At 44.0% G+C, this 25034-nt stretch overlaps 1 protein-coding gene across 3 annotated transcripts in view; it reads right to left on the reverse strand.

The window, feature by feature from the left end:
• The window catches only part of ESYT1 (extended synaptotagmin 1), a 420895-nt gene that overhangs the window by 208263 nt on the left and 187598 nt on the right, over positions 1-25034 (reverse strand). For all 3 annotated transcript variants that reach the window (XM_069230578.1, XM_069230579.1, XM_069230580.1), the window contains exons 15-21: positions 23203-23289; positions 22954-23103; positions 22027-22185; positions 20298-20474; positions 12317-12399; positions 11653-11701; positions 10391-10480 (exon numbers count right to left, since the gene is read on the reverse strand). In XM_069230578.1, the coding sequence (XP_069086679.1) occupies positions 10391-10480; positions 11653-11701; positions 12317-12399; positions 20298-20474; positions 22027-22185; positions 22954-23103; positions 23203-23289 (795 nt within the window). The remainder of the gene's footprint in view (positions 1-10390; positions 10481-11652; positions 11702-12316; positions 12400-20297; positions 20475-22026; positions 22186-22953; positions 23104-23202; positions 23290-25034) is intronic.

Genomic DNA, 25034 nt, shown 5'->3' on the forward strand with positions numbered 1-25034 from the left:
TTTAAGTGGAACGGTGAGATAACCTTTGGTAAAAATTTAGGATTTGTTCTTAGAAATACTTTATTTTTATGTATCTGAATAAATGGTTCTTGTATGGTAAATGCTTGAATCTCGCTCACTCTTCTTAGAGATGTGATGGCAATCAAAAATGCAACTTTCCACGTTAAGTATTGCATTTCACAAGAATGCATGGGCTCGAAAGGTGGACCCATGAGTCTTGTTAAGACAATGTTGAGGTTCCATGAAGGAACAGGTGGTGTTCTTGGTGGTATGATTCTCTTTAAGCCTTCCATAAACGCATTAATGACTGGTATTCTAAATAGTGAAGTTGAATGAGTAATTTGTAGGTAAGCTGATATTGCGGTGAGATGTATCTTTATGGAAGAGAAAGCTAGATTTGATTTTTGCAAATGTAGTAAATATCCTACTATATCTTTTGGAGATGCGTGTAATGGCTGAATTTGATTATTCTGGCAGTAATACACGAATCTTTTCCACTTGTTTGCGTAGCAGTGTCTAGTGGTAGGTTTCCTAGCTTGTTTTATGACCTCCATACATTCTTGTGTGAGGTACAAGTGTCCGAATTCTAGGATTTCAGGAGCCAAATTGCTAGATTCAAAGATGCTGGGTTTGGATGTCTGATCTGTTGTTTGTGTTGTGTTAACAGATCTGGTTTGTTGGGTAGTTTGACATGAGGTACTACTGACAGGTCTAGTAGTGTTGTGTACCAAGGTTGCCTTGCCCACGTTGGTGCTATTAGTATGAGTTTGAGTTTGTTTTGACTCAACCTGTTTACTACATATGGAAGGAGAGGGAGAGGGAGAGGGGGAAAAGCGTATGCAAAGATCCCTGACCAGTTTATCCATAGAGCATTGCCTTGGGATTGATCTTGTGGGTACCTGGATGCGAAGTTTTGGCATTTTGAGTTTTCCTTTGTTGCAAATAGATCTATTTGAGGTGTCCCCCAAATTTGAAAGTAATTGTTTAGTATTTGGGGGTGAATTTCCCATTCGTGGGTTTGTTGGTGATCTCGAGAGAGATTGTCTGCCAACTGGTTCTGAATTCCTGGAATAAATTGTGCTATTAGGCGAATGTGGTTGTGAATCGCCCAATGCCATATTTTCTGTGTTAGGAGGCACAACTGTGTCGAGTGTGTCCCTCCTTGTTTGTTTAGATAATACATTGTTGTCATGTTGTCTGTTTTGACAAGAATGTATTTTTGGGTTATTATGGGTTGAAATGCTTTCAGCGCTAGAAATACTGCTAACATTTCCAAGTGATTTATGTGAAACTGTCTCTGATGTATGTCCCATTGTCCTTGGATGCTGTGTTGATTGAGGTGTGCTCCCCATGCTGTCATGGAAGCATCTGTTGTTATGACGTATTGTGGCACTGGGTCTTGGAAAGGCCGCCCTCGGTTTAAATTTGTACTGTTCCACCATAGAAGCGAGATGTATGTTTGGCGGTCTATCAACACCAGATCTAGAAGTTGACCCTGTGCTTGTGACCATTGTGATGCTAGGCACTGTTGTAAGGGCCGCATGTGCAATCTTGCGTTTGGGACAATGGCTATGCATGAAGACATCATGCCTAGTAGTTTCATTACCATTCTGACTTGTATCTTTTGTGTTGGATACATGGCCTGTATTACTTTGTGAAAAGTTTGAACCCGTTGTGGACTTGGAGTGGCAATCCCTTTTGCTGTGTTGATTGTCGCTCCTAAGTATTGCTGCGTTTGACACGGCAAAAGGTGTGACTTCGCGTAGTTGATGGAGAAACCTAGCCTGTGAAGGGTTTGTATGACATATTTTGTGTGCTGTGAACACTGTTTTAGCGTGTTGGTTTTGATTAACCAGTCGTCTAAGTACGGGAACACATGTATTTGCTGCCTTCTGATATGTGCAGCTACTACTGCCAGGCATTTTGTAAAAACTCTTGGCGCAGTTGTTATTCCGAATGGCAACACTTTGAATTGGTAATGTATTCCTTGGAATACGAACCTTAGGTATTTCCTGTGTGAAGGATGTATTGGTATATGGAAATACGCATCTTTTAGATCTAATGTTGTCATGTAGTCTTGCTGTTTGAGCAGTGGGATTACGTCTTGTAAGGTGACCATGTGAAAGTGGTCTGATTTTATGTAGGTATTTAGTGTTCTGAGATCTAGTATTGGTCTCAGAGTTTTGTCCTTTTTGGGTATTAGAAAGTACAGTAAGTAAACTCCTGTGTTTTTTTGTTGAATTGGTACTAATTCTATTGCGTCCTTTTGTAGCAATGCTTGAACTTCTAGTCCTAGAAGATCTATACGTTGTTTTGACATATTGTGTGTTTTCGGTGGGACGTTTGGAGGGAATTGGCGAAATTCTATGCAATAACCATGCTGGATAATTGCTAAGACCCAAGTGTCTGTTGTTATTTCCTCCCAAAGTTTGTATAATTGGCTTAGTCTTCCCCCCACAGGTGTTATGTGATGGGGGTGTGTGACTTGTGAATCACTGCTTATTTTGAGGGGTTTTGGGGCCTTGGAATTTTCCTCGATTTTTTGGGAATTGGCCCCCTCTAAATTGCTCCCGAAAACCTCCCCTCTGATATTGACCCTGGTAGGTAGGCCTTGTTTGTGAGGTTGTGGTTTCTGTGGGTTGACCTCGAAACCCTCCCCTAAAAGGTGTTTTCCGAAATGTGCCTCTGCTCTGCGGGGAGTAGAGTGCGCCCATGGCTTTGGCTGTATCGGTGTCCTTCTTGAGTTTTTCGATGGCAGTGTCTACCTCCGGCCCAAACAATTGCTGTTCATTAAACGGCATATTGAGCACAGCCTGCTGGATTTCCGGTTTGAACCCAGAAGTGCGCAGCCATGCGTGCCTTCGTATTGTGACTGCAGTGTTTATTGTCATTGCAGCTGTATCTGCTGCATCCATGGAAGACCGTATCTGATTATTTGAGATACTTTGTCCCTCTTCCACCACCTGTTGCGCTCTTTTTTGGAACTCCTTGGGTAAGTGTTCGATGAAATGTTGCATTTCATCCCAATGAGCTTTGTCGTATCTTGCCAAAAGTGCTTGTGAATTGGAAATACGCCACTGATTTGCTGCTTGTGCTGCAACCCTTTTTCCCGCAGCATCAAATTTGCGGCTCTCCTTGTCTGGAGGTGGTGCGTCGCCTGAGGTATGAGAGTTGGCTCTCTTACGAGCTGCCCCCACAACTACTGAGTCTGGTGTTAGTTGTGTTGTAATATATATTGGATCTGTGGGCGGTGGCTTATATTTTTTCTCCACCCTTGGAGTTATGGCTCTGCCTTTAACTGGATCCTGAAATATTTGCTTTGAATGTCTTAGCATTCCTGGGAGCATGGGAAGGCTTTGATACTGGCTATGGGTGGAGGATAGGGTGTTAAAGAGAAAGTCATCCTCAATTGGTTCCGAATGTAAGGAGACATTGTGAAACTCGGCTGCCCTTGCGACCACCTGTGTATAGGATGTACTGTCCTCAGGTGGTGACGGTTTTGTAGGATAAGAGTCTGGGCTATTGTCAGGCACTGGAGCATCGTAGAGGTCCCATGCATCGGGATCATCCTGACTCATTGTGGTATGAGCTGGTGAGTGCATTAGTGGTGGAGTTGTCGCTGGTGATGCATGTGCTGATGGTGGTGGAGAAGGTGGTGGGGTTGTTTTCTTTGCCACCTTTGCCTGTGGTTGCTTGTCCCCTTGTTGAAAGGCAAGTTTCCTTTTAATCTTGATTGGGGGAATAGTGGTTATCTTCCCTGTGTCTTCATGAATATGAAGCCTTCTCTGCGTGTAGTCAGGCTCTACAGCTTGAAGCTCCTCTCCAAATCTATGTAATTGGGTGGTTAACCCTTGTTCCTCTGTATAGGAACTAGTTTTCGGCTCCGAGGCTGGATGTTTCGGGACCGAAACCTTTTCGGAAGTCTTTTTTGGCTCCGAAGAAATTTTCTTTTGTTTCGGCGCGGTGTCTCGGTGCCGAATCTCTTCGGTGCCGCTGTCTCTGTGCCGAAGTTTCTCGGAGCCGCTGTCTCGGCTCCGAGGTTGCTGTGTGGCGGTATCACGACCGGAGTCGGATGACTTCGACACCAGCATGCCCTTTTTTGGTGCCTTGGGTCGGTCACCTAGTTTTTGGGTTAAGCCATGGCCTGTTGGCGGTGGCGTCCCCTGGGCTTTTGTGGACTTTTCGTGAGTCCTTATTTTCGACGTCTTACTCACGGTTGTTGTTTCTTCGGCGTCGAGTTCTTCTGAATCCGACTCGTGGATGGAGAAAACTTCTTCTTCCTCCTCGAACCGTTGTTGACCTGTCGGCGTGGATACCATTTATAATCTCCTGGCTCTTCGGTCTCTCAGCGTCTTCCTCGACCGAAACGCTCGACAGGCTTCACACGTATCCTCCTTGTGCTCGGGGGACAAGCACAAGTTACAGACCAGATGCTGATCCGTATACGGATATTTGTTATGGCATTTTGGACAGAAGCGGAACGGGGTCCGTTCCATCAGTCTTGAAGTCGCACGAGGTCGGGCCGACCAGGCCCAGACGGGGGATCGAAATTACCCCGAAGGGCCACCGGAGCTCTTCAAAATTCGATGTCGATTTGTTCTAACTAACCCGATACCGAACGCAACAATACCAACGTTTTTTTCCGAGATTCTAACTAACTTTCCGACCCGAAACACGGAGCGAAAAGGAACACATCCGAACCCGATGGCGGAAAAAAAACAATCTAAGATGGAGTCGACGCCCATGCGCAATGGAATCGAAATGGGAGGAGTCCCTCGGTCTCGTGACTCGAAAAGACTTCTTCGAAGAAAAACAACTTGTAACACTCCGAGCCCAACACCAGACGGCGGACTGTGCACAGCATGTGTATCTGCAGCTACACATGCCATCGAATATATATATATATATACACATACACACACATTTGTTAAGCAGACCTAAAGAATATCTATATATTTTTGTGAGGAATTCAGTAGGTCAGAACATAAATACTATTCCATTTGTCTTTGTTGTCAATTTCTTTGGGCCAGAATTTAAAAAACATAAATGTTTAAACTGACTGTCAGACTTTACTTTTCATGTCACCATCCCTAGTGACTCCAACCTTTTTTGTCAGCCACCCACTGAGTCCCAATGTGTGGGATTCCAATTAAGTATTTTTTCCATTAACAGCACTGACTCCAAAGCCATGCTAATTACAACTGTGATACAAACCTTTGTAATAAAAACAACATAAAATATATGCAAATACAAACTTAAAACCCCATTATATGTACATATTTCCAAATAAGCTCCTAAATCTTCTTTGATTTACAGGCTCTGTTTCTCCCCGACTAGGTTTGCCTAGTATAAATACCAACACACATCTATGCATACATGAAAAGTCCAATATGGACTAACCAATGAATCTTTGAAAAAGTTATGAGCATGTATGTACATATCTATAAGTATTTTTTCAGCGCCAACCCAGTTGGAAAGCAACAGAATGCCTACCAGTGGGTGCGAACTCAGAGGTACAATTCGAGATCATTTACACACGCAAGGAAACGTGTGGAAGGCGGTACTGCTCTCCATTAAAGCAAAGGCAGCCACTTTTGGTATTGGTTCCAACGGCGTTTCAAAACAAGACTAATCTTCATCAACAGCAAACATTTCTTGCTTTGGAGTATTTGGTTAGATTTTGTGTGGTCTAAAACACTGACTGCAACTTGGGCCCAGTCACGGCAGTGCTACATAAAAGGTGTAGCACTGTTCCCTCTGTATTTGAAATGTCTGAGGAATGCACTCTGAACAAACCTGACGCTGAGAGTCTTGGTGGTCATACGGAAGACAAAAAGGACATATATTTTGCATATTCAGCACAATGTTTTGTCCAGTGCTGATTCCAAAAAAATGCCAAACCGAAACACAATCTGGACAAGTACTAGCCTTGTGATCTGTACATTTGAATCGTGAAATAAAAAACTATCAATGTGAAAGGCTTTGATCACCGACTTTCTATGTTCCCTATGGCTTTTGAGCTTCTAAATTTGATGGTATGGAATACCATCTTAAGATTGCATCTTCCATGCGGGGGACTGTGATGATTCTAGAAGATAGAGCATTTGCACTGACTGTGGAAGTAGCCGGTTGTGTTTGAGCATGGTCTGTGCATCCGCGCATATTCGGCCACCACTGTATTGTTGCCAGCCTGCCTACTTTGATATTTCCACACAGCCAATAATAGTTGAGGCCAGACTCAGCTTAGCACCCACAGACCTCTAAACTCGCTGTGTTTGTGGCATTCTTACTAGCAGTGGTGCAGAATGGCGGAGGCACAGAGCAGAATGAGAGGCTCACTGAAGACCAGGGTGCCACTTTGTGACGCTTGCATTTGCAGCCCTCCCGGAGCCATTGTTGACATTTGCACATTGCATTCTGCACGCACTGTAGAGTGGAGCAGTGTGCGAGTATTATCTTCCATCTCCACTGTGAAGACAGAAAGAAAAAAACTGTGGTCTTATTACTGCACCATCTTGTATTTGCTGGTACTTGCAATTCCAAAGCATAATATATACTTTTAAAGTATGTTTCTGACAACAAGAATAACAACTTCCCAATAAAGAGATCCGCGCAGTAAGTGCAACAGAGGGGCCAAACTAATAACAGCTTCAGCATTGGTGGTTCCTTGCATCCCTGACTATCTTCTGTCCCACTGTTGATATTTTAGGTGTTTTAGATTCTACTAATGACACAGAGGTGCATATTACGACGTTACCTCTTTACTGACATCTTTAACAGCAAAGTAAACTAACATTCATCCAAAATGGATGACAAAGTAATCAAACAAGTCCGCTAGCACTTTAGTATGACATCAGTGATGTCAATCCACTGTGTCTAAGCCATGTGCAGGCCACCCTTCAATAATCCTGACATGTTGCAACTTCTACTCTCCTCTGTGGCCAGAATTAGCAGAACCTGTAACGTTAAAGCTTAAAAAGCATATTGATTAATCAAGATTTATTAACATGAATGAATACAAACCAATAGACATGAGGTCTTATCATGAATGTCACTGACAACCAACAAACTGATATTTAGAATGTTTACACAGTTCCATGGGTACAACCAAGAGAAGAAAGGAAAGATGCAGGCACACAAAGGGAAGATAGAGGGTATGTTTAATACATCTCTCTACTGAATAGGACATAGAAAAACGACTCCTCTATGATTCTCCAAGATAGGTCCTTTCAAACGTTTTTCTCTTCCAACAACTGTCAGTATCCTCAAAATGATTTTCAATTTCGGAAATACTACAATTGTAGGAAGTTGGCTCTCCAGAAATGTTCTCCATAAACTCCTGACCTCCAAGTTCGGGCCCTTGTTGGTGGTCAGCTAATCTTATAAAGGTTGGAGAAGGAACCACCAGAACATTAGTTCTTAACTTAATAGGAACTCACACAACATTCATAATCACTCTCACAAGCCTGTATGCATTTGGAACTCCTTTAACCTGCAATATTCGTTGACAATAATTTTCTTATTGAGTTGAACAATTTTGTAAGGGCAGAAGAATTTGGATCTCCCCTTATTTATGTGGCTGGGTTGGTGAAACATGACAGCCACCCACAGCAAAACTGACCACTTTGACTTTGTTAGTATGATCAAGGGTTTCTTAATGTAAATCAGTTGATACTCTACATACCTCCTGACCTCAAAAAGGTTGGGTTTGGAAACATGGGATATGCACTAAGACAGGTTACACCCTTTAGCCACCGTGGACATACTTCAAAGGTAGAGTGTCACCTTTTCAATGAGAATAATAGACTGGTACACATTTCACTATTAGGGGATATTATGTAAGCCTACAACCTCTCACGGATGGCTACAGAATAGGGATTGCAACTGTGGCGGGCTATGTGTATACTGCCCTTAACATACGAATTGAAGTGCCCAATCTGCATATTGCATTGTGGGTCATAAAGGGCAGTCCTTCACTGGTTACACCATGAAAATAGAGATAACCCATATTCATGGTATAGCAGGTTGCACCTGGTAACTGCAACAATCGTCGCAGGGAAGCCTTCCCTGCTACTTTGTTGAGAAATTTTACTGATTCAGAAGTGGTTTCCCTCTCCATAAACATGATCTCTGACCATTTGGAATGATAACTGATGAGGACCAGAGCATACTGCATGTGAGAGGAAAGTTTGTGTAAGGCTCCAGCAACATCAAACCCCAACTTTTGCCATGCAAATTGGTTGTAAGTTGGTACATGATGTCTTCTGATTTTGATCGCGGGGGATGCAAACCTGACACTCTCCGATATAACGGTAGGCATCCATGTCCAGTCTGGGCCACCAGAAATGCATTCTGCACAAACCCTTGAGTGCCGACTTCCCATGTGTCTCTTGTGGCAAGAAATAAAAGTCTAAGAAAACAGCCTTGGGAGAGACAATACATTGTTACGAAAGACAAATCCATTGACTATACTTAATTCTGCACAAAGGAATGCACTGGACCACTCAGAGATTTAAGGGGAGTGGAAAGGGGCAACCTTCCATCAAGTTTCTTCACAAATCCCAACTCACCATCTTCCGTCCACCACAATTCATCATCTACATCACTTAAATTTGCCACCACACCCATCTCCTTATCCCTCTTGCCCTTTTCTTTTCCATTGTGATGTGGCATGTGAGATAAAAAGTCTGCTGCTTGATTATTTCCTCCAGGGACATAATGAACTTTGAAACAGTACTCCTGTTATTTCAAAGCTCAGTTCAGCAATCAATGCAGTCGACATTAAGCCTCCACCTGGGGACAAAATGTGGACAAGGGGTTTATGGTCAGTCTGTACCTTTCCCCAGATGAAATTGCAGAAAAGACTGATGGCCCAAACACAAGGCAAATGCTCCTTCTCCATGACAGCATATCTCCTATGTCAAATTAAGGGTAATGGAGGCAAAGGCTTCTACCCATTCTTCACTCCCATTTTTCTGGCCAGACAAGACAGCTCCTGAGCAGTATGAACTGGCATCCACTCAGATGGTGCACTGTCTTTCAAGACAGTTTAAAATCAACCCTCAAGTTAAAGTTAGATGTCTCTTGTATGAAGTCCAAGAACATTCTTCCATACTACAAGCACTAATACGTAGTTGAAGTGATATTTCCATCTCTTAGGGCGAAAGTAAAAGACAAACATAGCCAATGTGTTTCGTACTGAAAGCATCAGGACTTCTTCAGGGCAAATTGTTATGATCAAATTCAGGTATTCCTATAGTTCATTGGTTCTTATTCTTGACTTGATCATCTGCCTTCCTTAAGGATGCAGAAATGTAATTTAGGAAATCCTGAAGGAATTTAAAGTCAAGAATGAGAGTGGAGAGGTAAATCTGCTGTCTTTGGACCTCTCTAGAGCCAAGTCTGCATTTTCCCTGAAAAGTCTGGACACATCAAAAGGCATGTTCTAAGGGTGCCAGTACATCACCCAAACATGCAGCAGATATCATCCATGTGTACCTTCTCAAGACCACATTGGTGCCACCAGCCCTGTCAATGCATTCTGTAGTAACCATGGCAGCCTGAATCACAAACATTGTTGCACCCTGCCCATCATGTATTGCTTGTGTCAAAGATCTTCTGACACTGCTGGCAACATTTCACTAGCCATGTTCCAGAGAGTATGTGTGTATGTGCCCAGCAGGTATATGGTTGAAAAACATCGGGTCAAACTTGATAAAAACATTCTATTGCTGAATTTCCATTTGTGCTCCATCTCTGGGGATATGATCAGGGCTAGCCGTACTAGAGGAAGCCCGGGTAATGAGGCTCTAAGATGTATGGTGTTTTAAACTCTGGTCACCAGGTGCAGGTCTATCTTGCCTGGCTACTGGTCTGCTAGCTCGTGGGCAAGAAAACGGTTTTGACCATGTAGCCAATAAAGTGTCAGTAAGGGCCTCTTTAAACGTCTTTCCAGTGCAAAGTTGTGTACTGATTAGAATGGATGTCACAACGCATACTATGTTTGTTTGAGATATGATATACATAGTGACAGGATGAGTTGTATGGGAGATTGGTCATGCTGTTATGTGGGTATCTGTGCTCACCTAGTTTTTATGCTCTTTAATGTGCCTTGTTTTCTGGAAAAAGTAAGATGTGTTATGTCCTGTCCCATTTTTACTGTACTATTGCTGTGATATCATTACTTAGTCACTGGAATGTACGATGCCTGAGAGCCAGAATGTATGATGCCTGGTGAAGTCTGTGTACGTAGTAAGGCTTAGTGAAGATATTGTTTTACTTGTACCAGCCAATAAATCTGTTGAATACATTTCACAATTTCTAAACCATGTACTTAACAGGCTCTCAACCTGGGTTCTTCTCTTTCGAAGCCACACAAGCTCTTCCTCACCTGGTCTAGGCTGTCCGAGCTAACACTTGTAGTCAGGACCTCGATTCGAAGGTGCACCCTTCCCGATCGTACATCTTCTAGGGGGATCCACTAGAACAAAAGTAAGAGTGAGAAATCATCAAGGGCAGTGGTGGGATGGATGGAGGATGGGTGCACAGTGGGGAAAAGGGGAGAAGAGAGAAATGGATGGGACAAGAGGATTAACAGACAATGGGCAGCAAAATGAAGTGCTGTAATTAAGTAAACAGGCAAACCTATGCAGATGTAAATGTAAAGAGGAAGAGAAGTCAAGTCGGAGGACAGTAGAAGATCAAGAAGAAATAAAGGAAAGAAACACAACTGGAAGGGTTACAAGTTCTCCATTTCCCTAGCTAAATCCCTTTCTTAAAACCATCAATGTCACCCACAGTGGTTATCCCATCTGATTCTCATAGACAGTAGATATAGAAATACAATTACAAATACTGAAGAAAAAGTGAAACAACTATTAGAACACTACCTAGTCTGTTTTTTATGTACTAATTAACAAGCCATCTGAAACTCTTCTGCTCCAGTCTTTAACCACCAAACCATATTGTCTACTGCATGCTTGTATAAGATATTGAATATTGAGCATCTACTGATGCAGCAGTGACAACTAATGTCCAATCAAAGAATGGTATCAACTGAAGTCCTGAATGCTGCAGACACAAACTCAGCAATGACACCAACCTCAGCAAAACAGCCAGTACCATACTTAATTTAGTATGCTACTGGCTGTTGTCCTGCAAGGGACAGATGCCAGATCAGCAGTCATCAGTCATGGCGTGGTATTGGCTATGGTGGATATGGAGGAAGCATGCTGGTGAAGCAGTGACACCCAGTTGCCAGTTAAAGGAAGGCCTGGGATTGTGTTCATACAGATACAGACAGTGACATCAAATTTCACAACCCACTAAATATAATACATAGAGGTGACTACTCTGCAATATGTTTATATAGTGACAGGCATGTCTGTCAAGCATTCAAGAATCAAATCCAGTCCCTGCTGCAATGTTTGAAATTTAATAGATGCCTCATCTGTGTAAAGCCATTAACAAAGGAAACGTGCGGGGGTGAAGAAAAGAAACGTTGTTGTTGCTGGACTGATCTTCGGAGTAGAAAAGTCAGAAGTGGTGAAATCCAACATAGCCTGGACATATGAAAAACAAACAACAGGAAAAAAAAAAATACTCTGTAAAACTGAAAATAAAGGAAAAAAGAAAAATCATGGAATGTCTTACCTCATCCATAAATTTGCTTTTGAGGACCTTCTCAAGGCTTATCTTAAACCTACAAAGCACGATGAGATAAAAAAAATCTCAAAAGGATTCAGGAAAATTCAAAACCCTTCAATAAGACAAGAGCAATCAAGATGGACCCATCTGTCCCTTTCATGGTCCTCCTTGGTAGTACTAAACCTAAGGTGGATAGAATGTGGAACATATAAAAGGCAGTCTCTTCATCTGAAGTGCATGAAAGTAGTTAATTTATTCTTTTATTCTTTTATAACTTGCCTCATATTTTTTTGGCATGAGATCCCATCTATTCCAAAAGTAATTTGAACAGGATAATGTTTTAAGGTAAACAAACATGGCAGCTATTTTAGAATCTCCATTACAGCACAACCCCCCTTGAAGCTATCAACCCTTTCTAAAGTCCCTCTTCGACTGCCTAAGGCATGAAAGGTATATGCCAATCATACATGGAAGATACTTTGCTGCCTGAGTAATAACAAATTGCTTTAGTTTACAAAAATAAGCTATGCATAAACCAAAAGATGGAAATTGTAAAAGTTATGCCAGCTTCAGTAATGGACTTTCAATATTGCTAAAAATTCTAAAGGCATTGAATGCATGTCTTCCACCATCCACCCAATGTCCCACACAAAATGGTTCCAGTACAGACCTTCCAAGAAAATCATCTTTGTCAACATCCTTATCGAAAACCTCCACAGCCACATCCTGACCTGGAATGTCATCCACAAGGACCTGAAAGTAGATCAGAATTACACAAAATGACTTACACAGGACGACAAATTAGCATATTGTGTTGAAGTCTGAAAATCGTAGTGGTACATTACATTTCTGCTATCTCAGTTATTCTCACTAATGCATTCTATTTACAAATGCCTCAGGTCTTCTCAGTCTTGCTGGCTTGACAGGCTAAATTCTTTGGAAGGTGATTGTGTTTAGAAGGATAAGTTACTTACCTGTAAATCCTAGTTCTCTTCCCGGGGTATCCTCATCAAAGTCATAAACATTGAATATCCCCGCCCTTGTGCGGGGACCCCGGAGCATATATAAAATACACACATATTAAACATGTGTAAAACAGCAATACAGGCTATAATCATAAACAGGCTAAAATGCTTTATTTCTATGAATTTTCTTTTTTTTTTTTCATTATAAAATTACAATAGAGAATAAATATCTACCCAAGCCCCCAAAACTGGGCTTAGGGAAGTAAGCAGTAGCAATCACTAGAGAAAAAGAGAAAAAACTACATTGAAAAACAATGGAGCATTCTTAGCCAATAGACTGCATGCAGGTTAACACAGGAGAACCATAAAAACGTTGGCACCGTGCCTTTAAGACCCTGAGCACCTCCAGTATCCCACCATGCCTCAGGGGTGAAGGAAAGGTGACAGTTGGTTCACAGTTAGGTCAGTACTTTTTTATAGTGACAATCTGTGTAACTGATTCGAAAGACAGTCTGTCCTGCACTTCTAGGAAACATGCGTCCGGGGAGAAGGGTGGGTTGTTTATGACTTTGATGAGGATACCCCTGGAAGAGAACTAGGATTTACAGGTAAGTAACTTATCCTTCTCTTCCAGGGGATCCTCATCAATAGTCATAAACATTGAATAGATTAGCAAGCCCATCCCTAAACTCTGCGGACTGTCTAATAGAAGTGCAGGAATAGATACGTATTATGCAAATAAATTTCTCAGAGATGCCTGCCCCACTTGGGCATCTGCTCTTGCATCTGAGTCTAAACAGTAATGTCTAGTAAATGTATGTACAGACTTCCATGTAGCAGCCTTACAAATCTCAGATATTGGAACATTGTTAAGGAGGGCAGCAGTAGCCGCTTTTCCCCTTGTGGAATGCACTTTAGGCCTAGCTAGTAATTGTTTATTAGCCAGCTGGTAAGTATTAACAATACAAGAAACTATCCATCTTGATATCGTTCGTTTAGATGCTGCCTCTCCTGTCCTCAAATGACCATAATTTACAAACAAGCGGTTGGAATGTCTAATCGATTTTGTTTTATCCAAATAAAATTTCAGCACTCTTTTCAAGTCTAAGGAGTGCAAAGCTTTCTCTGCCGGAGTCTCCGGAAAGAAAGTCGGTAAAGATATAGTCTGATTGATGTGGAATTCTGACACCACCTTCGGAAGGAAAGATGGGTGAGTTCGCAGAACCACTCTATTGTCGTGAAAAACCGTGTACAGTTCTTTGGAAGACAAAGCCTGAATTTCGCTGACCCTCCTCGCGGAAGTAATGGCCACCAAAAAAGCCGTCTTCCACGTAAGGTGTTGTAAAGAGGCCTTGTGTATAGGTTCGAAAGGAGGGCCCATAAGTTTTGACAATACTATGTTCAGTTCCCATGAAGGAGATGGTCTCCGAATGGGCGGAAAAACTTTTTTCAAACCTTCTAAGAAATCCTTGACTACTGGTTTCGTAAAGAAGGATTCCTGAGAAGGTGACTTACGATAGGCTGTAATGGCAGACAAATGTACCTTAATAGATGATACCTGCAGACCGGACTTTGCCAGATGAAGTAAATAAGACAGTATGACATCCTCCTGAGCCCGTATGGGATTCTGACCTTGTTGACAGCACCATATGTAGAACCTCTTCCACTTAAAAGTGTAAGAACGCCGCGTGGAAGGTCGTTTGGAGTCTTTCAAGATGTTCATGCACTCCTGCGAGAGCCCTAGGTGCCCATACTGCAGGAATTCAGGAGCCATGCTGTTAAGCTCAGAGAGAGTAGGGTGGGATGTAGAATCATGCCCTCCATCCTGCTCAGAAGATCTGGTCTGCACGGCAGCCTCCTGTGAGGTTTATCCGATAGGTTGAGGAGATCTGTGTACCAGAATTGACGGGGCCATTGTGGCGCTATGAGAATCATTCTGGTTCTGGATGTGTAAAGTTTGTTGATCACTGCCGGTATGAGGAGAATCGGTGGAAAGGCGTAGAGAAATATCCCTGACCAGTCGATCAACAGGGCATTCCCTCGAGATCCCGGACGGTAGAACCTGGATGCAAAGTCTGGGCATTTCTTGTTTACTTCTTCTGCGAAGAGATCCAATTGAGGTCGACCCCATTGAGTAAAGATGTCTTCGACGACTTCGCCGTGTAGGACCCAATCGTGTGCGTCCTCTAGGTGTCTGCTCAGGAAATCTGCTTCCACGTTTTGTTGACCTGGCAGGTGAACCGCTGTAAGTGACATTCCTCTGGCCAGGAGCCAATGCCATATCATTTGGGACTCTCGAGATAGGGGTAGGGATCTCGTTCCCCCCTGTTTGTTCAAATAATACATCATGGTTGTATTGTCCGTTTGTATTAGGAGAGATTTCCCCTGAATCAATGGAGTGAAAGACTTGAGAGCCAGATGGACCGCTCTGAGTTCCAGCAGATTGATGTGGTACTTCTTTTCCCTGTCGGACCACAGGCCCTGAGCTTGAAGGGGACCCAGATGAGCCCCCCATCCCTGAAGAGATGCATCCGTTACCAGAGTGTCGGATGGAACTACCTGGTGAAACGGAGCACCTACTGACAGGTGAGGACTGTGTATCCACCATTTCAATGACTGAAGTGCCGCTGCCGGTAGTCGCACTCTGTCCTCCCAGCGACCTGTCCTTTGGCTCCAGTTGCTCTCCAATGCCTCTTGTAGGGGCCTCATGTGCAGCCTGGCATTTGGGACAATGAAAATGCATGATGCCATGGAGCCCAGCAGCGATGTCACCTGACGTGCCGTAGGTGCGTTGGCTTTTAACAGGTCTTGACACTTCCTGTCTATTGATAATAGTGGTTCCTCCGAAGGATACACTCTTTGGAGCTCTGTGTTTAGTATAGCTCCCAGGTAGTGAAGGTTCTGTGTTGGAATCAAGGTTGACTTTTGGTAATTGACCTGAAGACCTAGAGACTCGAAAACCCTGAGCACAATGTCCCGATGGCTTCTCGCCTGATCCGGAGAGGAAGCCTTCAGTAACCAGTCGTCTAGGTATGGGTAGATGAAGATCTTTTGTTTTCGAAGATGTGCCGCTACCACCGCCACACATTTCGAGAAGACGCGGGGGCAGATTTCAGGCCGAATGGTAGAACTCTGAACTGATAGTGCTGTGATGCTATTTGGAAGCGCAAGAATTTCCGATGCTTGGGAGCTATTGGGATGTGAAAATATGCATCCTGCAGGTCGATGGAGCACATCCAGTTTCCCTGATGTAGTAGAGGGAAAATCTGGTTAAGCGCTAGCATCCTGAACTTCTGTTTTCTTATGTATTTGTTCAGCAGCCGTAAGTCCAGAATTGGTCTGAAAACGCCCTCTCGGCCCTTTTTCGCCACCAGAAAATAACGGGAGTAAACCCCCTTTCCTCTGTGCACAGGTGGAACCTTTTCTATTGCTTTCTTTTGTAAGAGGGCGAGAGCCTCTTTGCGCAGCAGGATGAGATGGATTGCATTTGGCTGGTGGCAAGTGTGGTGGAGGCAGTCTGAAAAGAAGAGAGTAGCCATTTTCGACAATGTTGAGCACCCATTTGTCTTTTGTGATAGAGTGCCACTCGTGAAGATAAGCTGTAATACTTCCCCCCCACCGGAGTGGTGTACAGTGTTGAGGGAAGCGAGATCTCATTGCTTGGCCGGCGCTTTCGGTGTGGACTGCTGAGGTCTACTTGACCCTCGCTCCCTAGTGTTCCTTCGAGCCTGAAAAAGAGGGCGTCCCTGCCGTTGTTGTGGCCTTTGGGACCAGTGAGGGGTTTGAACCCTCTGCTGGAAAGGGCGCCTGTCATATGGCCTATACCTCCGCCTGAAATCTTTCTTCCTTTCCAGGCCTACTGCCCTCATGGTGTCCACCTCGGTCTTCATGCGGGCCATTTCTTCATCTGCATGGGTACCGAACAGCGAGTCCCCGCTGAATGGGAGATTCAGGATGCACTGTTGTGCTTCCTGCTTTAAACCAGTCAGTCTCAGTCAGGAAGACCTCCTTGCACAGATTCCATGTGCGTACCCATGTGCAGCTAGATCCGCCCCATCTGCCGCCGCGCTGATGACCTGGTTGGATACCAGGCATCCCTCTTGCAGGATCTCTTGAAAATCCTGTCTGTCTTCTCTGGGCAATTTTTCTGTGAATCTGTTGAGGGAGTCCCACAGAGAACGGTCATACCTGCCCAGGAGTGCAGAAGCACTGGAGACTTTCATTGCAGATGCCGCCGTACCGCACATCTTTCTCCCCAGAGAGTCTAGATGCCTGCTCTCTTTATCCGGGGGGACCGTGGAGGATGATGCCACCGAGTGGGTTTTTCGGGCTGCGGCCAATATTACAGAGTCCGGTGGCGGATCCTTTCTTAGGAATAAAGGGTCCTGTTCGGGAGCCTTATATTTTTTCAGAATCCTAGCCGGGGCAGACTTGAGTGTGGCTGGGGCCAGAAAAGTGTCCATGGTTGGCTGCAACAAACCAGGCACTAGAGGCAGTAGCTTTTTCGACACTGATCTATGCTGCAGAGTCTCAAAGATGACTGACGAGGAGGTAGATGGCTCTGGAACCTCTATGCTTAATTTCTGCGCTCCCCTTAACAGCACCTCGTTAAACGTGGTAATGTCATCCACCTGTGAGACCCTAGCAGGTGGAGAATCTGTTAGGGTGGGGGAGTAACGCCCGACAGATGATCCTCACGACGACCAAGAGGGTGATCTTCTTCGTGATCGTGACCTCGATCGCCGTTGGGAACGAGACCTGCTGCGAGACGCTGTAACAGAGCGCCCAGGCCTCGCGGTCGGTTGACGAGGAGCAGAACGAGCCCGTCCTGCCCGCGCTGTTGGTGATGGTGTTCTTGGAAGGGAGGCAGTAGGCAAGTACATTCGTGAATACTGCGAATCTGGGGAGGCCGCTGGTCTATTAAGGCTCTCTAACCATCTTGGAGATAAGTTGATGGTTGAAACATGCCCCGATGATGCCGCTCTCGAACGAGATTAATCGCTCCGTATGGAGACCACTGGAGATGGTGCGGCCATGTCTGTTGGAGGGAGGCGATGTTCTACTCCCTGCGGGACAGGTAAAACCTGTGTCGACGTCGACAGCGTAGAAGGGCGCCCCACCTGTTGCTCTTGCCTCGACGTTGAGTGCCTCGACGTCGAACGGCGATCTTTGGACCTCGACCTACCCGCCGTCGTGTGCCTCGACGTGGATCGGTGGGAGGCCGACGGCGGATGTCGCTCATGCCGTCGTGGCAATTTCGACGTCGTGTCTCTTGACGTCGGGGGCGTATGGCCTTTGGCGGCGACCGGGCGCGATGGCTCGACGTCGATTGGCGGGCTGCCGTCGACGGAGATATGCCCCTGCCATGGTGTTCCCTCGACGCCATATGCTTCGACGTCGGGTGGGTCGCCGTCGACGGCGATCTATGCCGGTGAGACGGTGGCAGCGACAACGTCGACGGGGAACAAACAGGTACTTTCCTACCTGCTGACGTCGACCTAGCCATTCTCTGCTAAGAATGGCCTGTTGGTTGCCTGGGAAGTGAAGAGGACGATGTTTTCTGCCTCTCATGAAGCCCATGTAGTCTGATCTTTTCTCTGTCCTTCAGAGTCCTCTTCGACATATTCTTGCAGTGCTTACAAGTGTCAGGGCAGTGACTCTGAGGCAGGCACACAATACAAAGAGAGTGTGGGTCTGACTGGGCCTTCTTCTTCCCACAAGAAGGGCATTTGACAAAAAGTGAAGGCATTTCTGTCAGAAAAAAACTGCCAAGCTCAGACAAAGATGTTATCTGTCGAATGAAACAGGAAAAAATGCTGTTTTAAAGGATTTTTCTGAGAAAAACTCAGAAAAACTGAGAGCTCAATGCTCCAGGATCCTCTCAGAAGAAGCCGGAAAAAAGAACTGACCTAACTGTGAACCAACTGTCACCTTTCCTTCACCCCTGAGGCATGGTGGGATACTGGAGGTGCTCAGGGTCTTAAAGGCACGGTGCCAAAGTTTTTATGGTTCTCCTGTGTTAACCTGCATGCAGCCTATTGGCTAAGAATGCTCCATTGTTTTTCAATGTAGTTTTTTCTCTTTTTCTCTAGTGATTGCTACTGCTTACTTCCCTAAGCCCAGTTTTGGGGGCTTGGGTAGATATTTATTCTCTATTGTAATTTTATAATGAAAAAAAAAAAAAATACTTCATAGAAATAAAGCATTTTAGCCTGTTTATGATTATAGCCTGCATTGCTGTTTTACACATGTTTAATATGTGTGTATTTTATATATGCTCCGGGGTCCCCGCACAAGGGTGGGAATATTCAATGTTTATGACTATTGATGAGGATCCCCTGGAAGAGAACTGTTTGGTACACCGGCAAAGGGACACCCTTGGAAGATAGAGCATCAGTAACAGTAGATGGTAGTAATCAGAAAAGTTCACCTCTTTGCCTCTTTGCTGTCACAATGCCTTTTAGAGTTAGCATTTCTAGACACTAAACATGGCGAGCACAAGTACAGAGATGGGATTTTCCTCTTCCAGTTTCCTCTATATCAGATGTTTCATTTGATACTCCTTTTAGGGTGGAATCTTTATAAGACTAACTGAAATGTTTTCTAATGTGCCCTGGGGGAAGGGCTAGTACTAAACCCTTAAGAACCAGTACCTTGTCACTTCAGTAAACAGCGTAAGGTCACCTCTCGTCTCAGACCTCGTTATGCACAGCATGTGAATCAATAACAGATTCACAAAGCAAAATGTTACATCCACCCATTGGTTTTGGCAGTTTGGAGAAGGCAGGAATCAGGGACTGGCTACGTGAAAGCTAGACAACTGCTTGAGAAAATCTCAATCAAGGAGAACCCAGGAAGGGATTCAGTCTAGGAAGAGGACAATAAATCAAACCACTTTCACATTCACAACACTGTGACTTAGTACACATCTCAGGAGAGGTGTGGTTGCCCTTCCACTCCTTTCATGGGAAGAATGTGGTAATAAAGGTCTAGACCAGGCCCTGAAATAAACCCTTGTTCAATGATACATCTTTAGCTCAAATAAAGTTAATTTGAATCATTTGCTAAAGTAAAGGCAGATTTTGTTTACCTAGAAACAAGGCATCAGATTGTAACATCACTCAGATTGTGACAACACCTGATACTAGATAGTGTCATAGCATAGGGAAACCAGACATTTACAGTCACATAATTTTTTTTAAAAAACTGAGGTCAGACTAACATAATTTCAGAGAGGAATCTCAGAATCGGACATCAATCACACATACTGTCAATAACAGATTGAATTGACTCAAAGAACCTGAGATGAGACAGGAATTACTGCAGGAATAGGATGTCAGACTCCAAAATTACTTTAGGAACTTCATATTAGGCTGTGACATCACCCCAAGAAGCTATCAAATGGTCATTCAAAATACTCCAAGATCCAGATATCAGAACATAGTGTATCACTTCCAGAAAATAACAACAGGCAGATACATAACTGCTAGACACACCAGTCAAATTAATCTTACTTAAGACAAATTATGTCAGATATCAATAACACTCTAAGAACCGAAGGTCAGACTGTAACATCACTCCTGATGGCAGACTGTTGCATTTTTCCAGGACCTGGAAATCAGACTGTAATAACATTCTGTGAACCTATCAACAGCCCCCAGAACAACAAGATAAAGGTGCTCCTACCTCGTACATCTCATTCCATCGGGGGTTCAAATTCTCCTTGATCACACGGCTACGAAATTTCTTTCCTCCGACTTGGATCACAGCATATGGGTCTGAGGCACCCTTCATCAACCCCTTCATGAAGTTATCCTTGGCAATAAGATTCTCTGCTTCCACCAGGTGGATCCGGAGGGCATTCTGTGCAGAGGACAGCAGAAGAATGTGAAGGTGTTGCTCTTCCCTGTCACACTTGGAGCGTCTTCTCTAATCTCACACTAATTGTTTGCTCTGAAGTTCCACTCTTCTAGGGATACCAGAGTGGGTGAAAAGGTATCATCAAAATATGCAAAATCACAGGCCATACATAATGAACCACAGAGATTCAATGGTTTTTAAGGTTAAGGAGCTGGGGAAGGAATTTCAGCAGAGCTTAAAAGGAAGCGATTTCAAACAAAGGGGATTTTTTTAGGCAACAGAGATTCTGATGTTCAGTGCAGAGGACAGATTCACAGACACAGGGAGAGAACCATTAAAGTGTTTGGCAGTTAAGAAAAAGAGCTTGTCACCAGTCGCCATTATACAGGCTAGCACAAGTATGCAGATAATGCTCGGTCAGAACTGAAACAAAGAGTCAGAGGAGGGTCAATAAGTCATGGCTTGCCTATTGTACAACTGGAAATGGAAGTCTTAGCAAAACCTGTGCCTTAATGCAACCCATATGAAAATCCTGCTTTGTTCCATTCAGCTCTCTAACATCCTTGTCCCTTACCACCTAGCCAATAGGTGAGATACCACTGTTTGACTCCAATGTGAACATCATACCAGACGTCAGTTCAGTCTCCAAAAGCATTTCACATATCTGCAACAACTGCTGTGGCAGAAATCCTCTAATTTCCAACTCTACTCTGACTGGATTGCATTGGTTCTTGCTAATGCTTCTTCACTACTGGATTGTTGCAACATCATCTTAATGGTAATCCTGGACACGACCATCAGCAAGGTCCGATGGACCCAGAAACATAAGGACTCGATCATACTGTACTTGACTGCCTTATACTGGCTACATATCAAAGAAACATCCCATTTCAGAAGATTCTTGCATATTTCACTTCATCAAAAGGCAGTGGACTACACCACCAAGACATACCACCAACCAACACAAGCTTTCCAGAACTATCTTGTCATGCAATCAGCTGCACAGAAACCATTTGACCAAAGATTATTCTACACACAATGCTCTTTCCCCTTGAAATCTATCCTGTTTCCAAAGAAACCTTCCAGAGATTCTGCAGAGAGCTGAAGATTCATCTTAGCCTACAGATGACATAATACTCCTAAACATGTCCCTCGGTGACCACCTCTTTGTGCAGCACCCCTAACCCTTTATTGAAAATGCTTTGAATAATCTGCAAAACTGCCTAAATGGCACATAAAAAAACTCCAGTAAAATTAAAGTGAGAAGTTAATCGCATCAGAAAAAGATCTAAAGCAGCAAGGACACACCCTTACAGGGACAGGTCCAGTCTGAACACAAAGTTGTGCGCTGCAAACAGAGTAAAAAAAAGACTATAGCAAAGTGACATCCCAGGTAAGCAGCAATGATCAGCATTATGCTCGACAAAGAGTAAACACACTGGCGCAGTCATCAAATGCACTGAATGCATTAAGGGAAGTGGTCAGTCTCAGGTCAGATCCACTATGCATTGCTCTACATACTTTAAATGCTCTCCAGCAGCAGCAGTACTAGTACCTCAGTTCCAAATCTGATATTGGAGCTTGTTATGGAGGGTAAAGGCTTCTCCTCTTTGTTGATGGTAGTGAATGAAATGGGCTGCTCCTTTTCTGGTGTCCCTCTGGCAGATCTGGGTGAAGGGCTCACTACCTTATCCAAGGCATCTTGAAACAGAATCTGCACAACAAGATAATAACAGTTACAACAACAGCCATGAGGTACATTGATGCCTGACACCACTAGAGGTGAAGCCCTATAACTTTACATGGGGAAGGAGATGCAGGGAGCTGCCATGGGCAGAAGTATCCCGATCCAAGATCGGTGTAACTATGTAGGGTCTGACAGAGTGATCGGCTGATGCAGAGAATAGCACAAAAATACCTCTATCAACAGGTCACTGCATGGGCACAAGAGGCGAGATCTTGTTTACTTGTGCCTCTGTCAATGACAGAGTATCTGGCTAAAATCCAATGAACGGGTTTCTGAGCTCGAAGGAGGTTAGCCCCATCAGTCCTATTCACCAAATAGCATTTATATGACAAAAAAAGAGATTTCCCAATGTACATTTAGACTGCACATGAAGCCCCACTTGTAAAGGGACTATTACTGGACAAGAAATAGCACGTTAATTCTTAAAAAGATTTTTTTAAATTTGTATAATCCAACTGACAGGAAAGCAAAAGTGCCTCTCCTCAAGACATTTTGAAGGTGCAGTGGAGGGAACCTGAGAAGTGACCTGTTCTTCGGCCTCCAGCCAGAGCACGATGCAATGCCTCAACGACTGGTAGATGTGGCACTGCAGATCATACACAATGTACTTTGATATGGTTCAATAGGATTCAAAAAACAGCTTTCTCCCATTTTCTGGGTTTTACAAAATAAAGCTCTGTAAGGCTTGCTGGGGGTATATTTGGCTTTGGATCTGTGAAGAGCTTTCACACTCACACGCAGGACAAGCTTCATGTAGATACGGCTGCCTGAACCGGACTTCTCCAGCTGGAAGGCCTGATCTAGTGTCATGTTTTCAGCGCTTAGCAGACGACTAAGTGGTATCTTCAGGGAGCCTAGAGTGACTTCACGATCCTCATCTTTCACCTGTAGATGGGAAAAATAAAGAAGATTAGCCGGGTGAAGTGCCTCTTCTGGATGATGGTGCTAGGTATAAAGAAGTAACACCATAGTCAGAAAGCAAACCTGGATATCCAAATCCTGGCTCTGTGGATCACTGACGAAGAAGCCAAATGGCTGCTCCCAGACAGGGCTAACTGTGTCCTGGACATTCTGTGGGTGCGAAGAAAGATTGAGTAAGTGCATGCACAGGGTATGTGGCAAAAGGAAGCAAATGAATTTCCTGTTCTCTGGACCAGAGATACCACAAAGTCAGGACTCTTACAATATTATAGATCCCCACAGCTAGCATTCATATGCTATTTGCTGAAGCTACCCCAAAACTAGAACTCACACTTGTCCCAAAATCACTTTCACCAAGCGCATTCACATAATTACCAGCAGATCGCCACATACATCATTCATAGATCACAGCAGGATAATCTGCGTCATTGTGTGGGCATCATTTTTCTTTGCTAGAAACTACAAGTATGTGGACTCTGCACACTGAGAAATCACTAACCAGATTTTCAATTAATAAGCTTCCCTTAAATTGTGAAGAGAAATTTTAAGACTTGTTATAAGAGTGATCGTAATTGTATGTAAATGTACTTTATTTAGTTTATCAGGCACACAGCTTGCCTGTTTGTTGCATGAAAGAGCTGCAGAAGAGCCAAGCCGGATTCCCATTGCACTGGCTCATAGGGGCCTGCAGCCTAAAGCTGGCATAGTGTGGGTGGTGTGGGGGTGGGGGGGGGTCAACATCACATCCTTAGAAGGCACTTAGATGAAACAGCAAAGGAATGCGCAAGAGGAATGCTAGGCCTGCTACTACAGTGAAGCTTTAAAGAACAAGGGATAGCAGAATCGGGAGAATTGTGGTTCAGATGGTCCAGGCCTGCTTTTTTAGGGAGGCTTAGGATCATAGTTCATGGATGGGTCACCAAAACAACTTTGGCGGAACCAGCGTTGTTTCCATGGGAGGGATGGAATGTGAATGGCTTTCTCGGGGGCATTCCATTTTTTACTGTTAACAGTTGTGAAATTCTGAAAGTTCCAAACAGACCACTCACTCTACAAAATTTTAGAATTTAGTCATAAACCTCTAGTAAATAAGGCAGTGGCAGAAGGAAAAGGATCAAAGGAGGAACATCTCCCCATCTCTGCTGGGTTTGTTATGTGTTATACCTGATAGTGTCTGAAATAAAAGCTTTTAATTTGCACTGACACACTTCATGTGGTAAAGTCTACTGCCTACCACAAGTAGGAAAAGACTTGGACAAAAGCCAAAAGGTAGCAGATGGAGGTAATTTGTGGTCTGTTAGCCACCAAAGTCAAGCCATGTGAGTGCTCCCAAGACAGAGAACACAACGGTAGTCTGAACACTTTGGTAGCACAGCCAGAATACAAATGTATGTGGTGCATAATGTGGAAGCAGAGGGGAGACATCCAGTACAGTTTGAGAAAAATATAACTGCTAACACAAAAAAGTGTGTTTCTAACAGAGCAAGAGAGTGAACTGATCTCCTGGTGGCCCTCAGGGACTCCTGTTATGCAGAACTGTTCCCCAGTTATAGCTGGTTTGGCTATAATTCTTTGGGAAAATTCAGTTGAAACTTGGAAGTGAGTGACAAAGTAACTTCCACTCTAAACCAGTGTAAGGAAATACCTCCTTGGCATGGTTACCCCCTGACCTTTTGCCTTTGCTGATGCTAAGTTTTGATTGAAAGTGTGCTGGGACCCTGCTAACCAGGCCCCAGCACCAGTGTTCTTTCCCTAAGCTGTACCTTTGCTTCCACAATTGGCACAGCCCTGGCACTCAGATAAATCCCTTGTAACTGGTACCCCTGGTACCAAGGGCCCTGATGCCAGGGAAGGGCTGCAGCATGTCGGATGTCACCCTGGGGACCCCTCACTCA

The sequence above is a fragment of the Pleurodeles waltl genome, chromosome 4_2 (assembly GCF_031143425.1).
Source record: "Pleurodeles waltl isolate 20211129_DDA chromosome 4_2, aPleWal1.hap1.20221129, whole genome shotgun sequence".
NCBI classification, from domain to species: Eukaryota; Metazoa; Chordata; class Amphibia; order Caudata; family Salamandridae; genus Pleurodeles; species Pleurodeles waltl.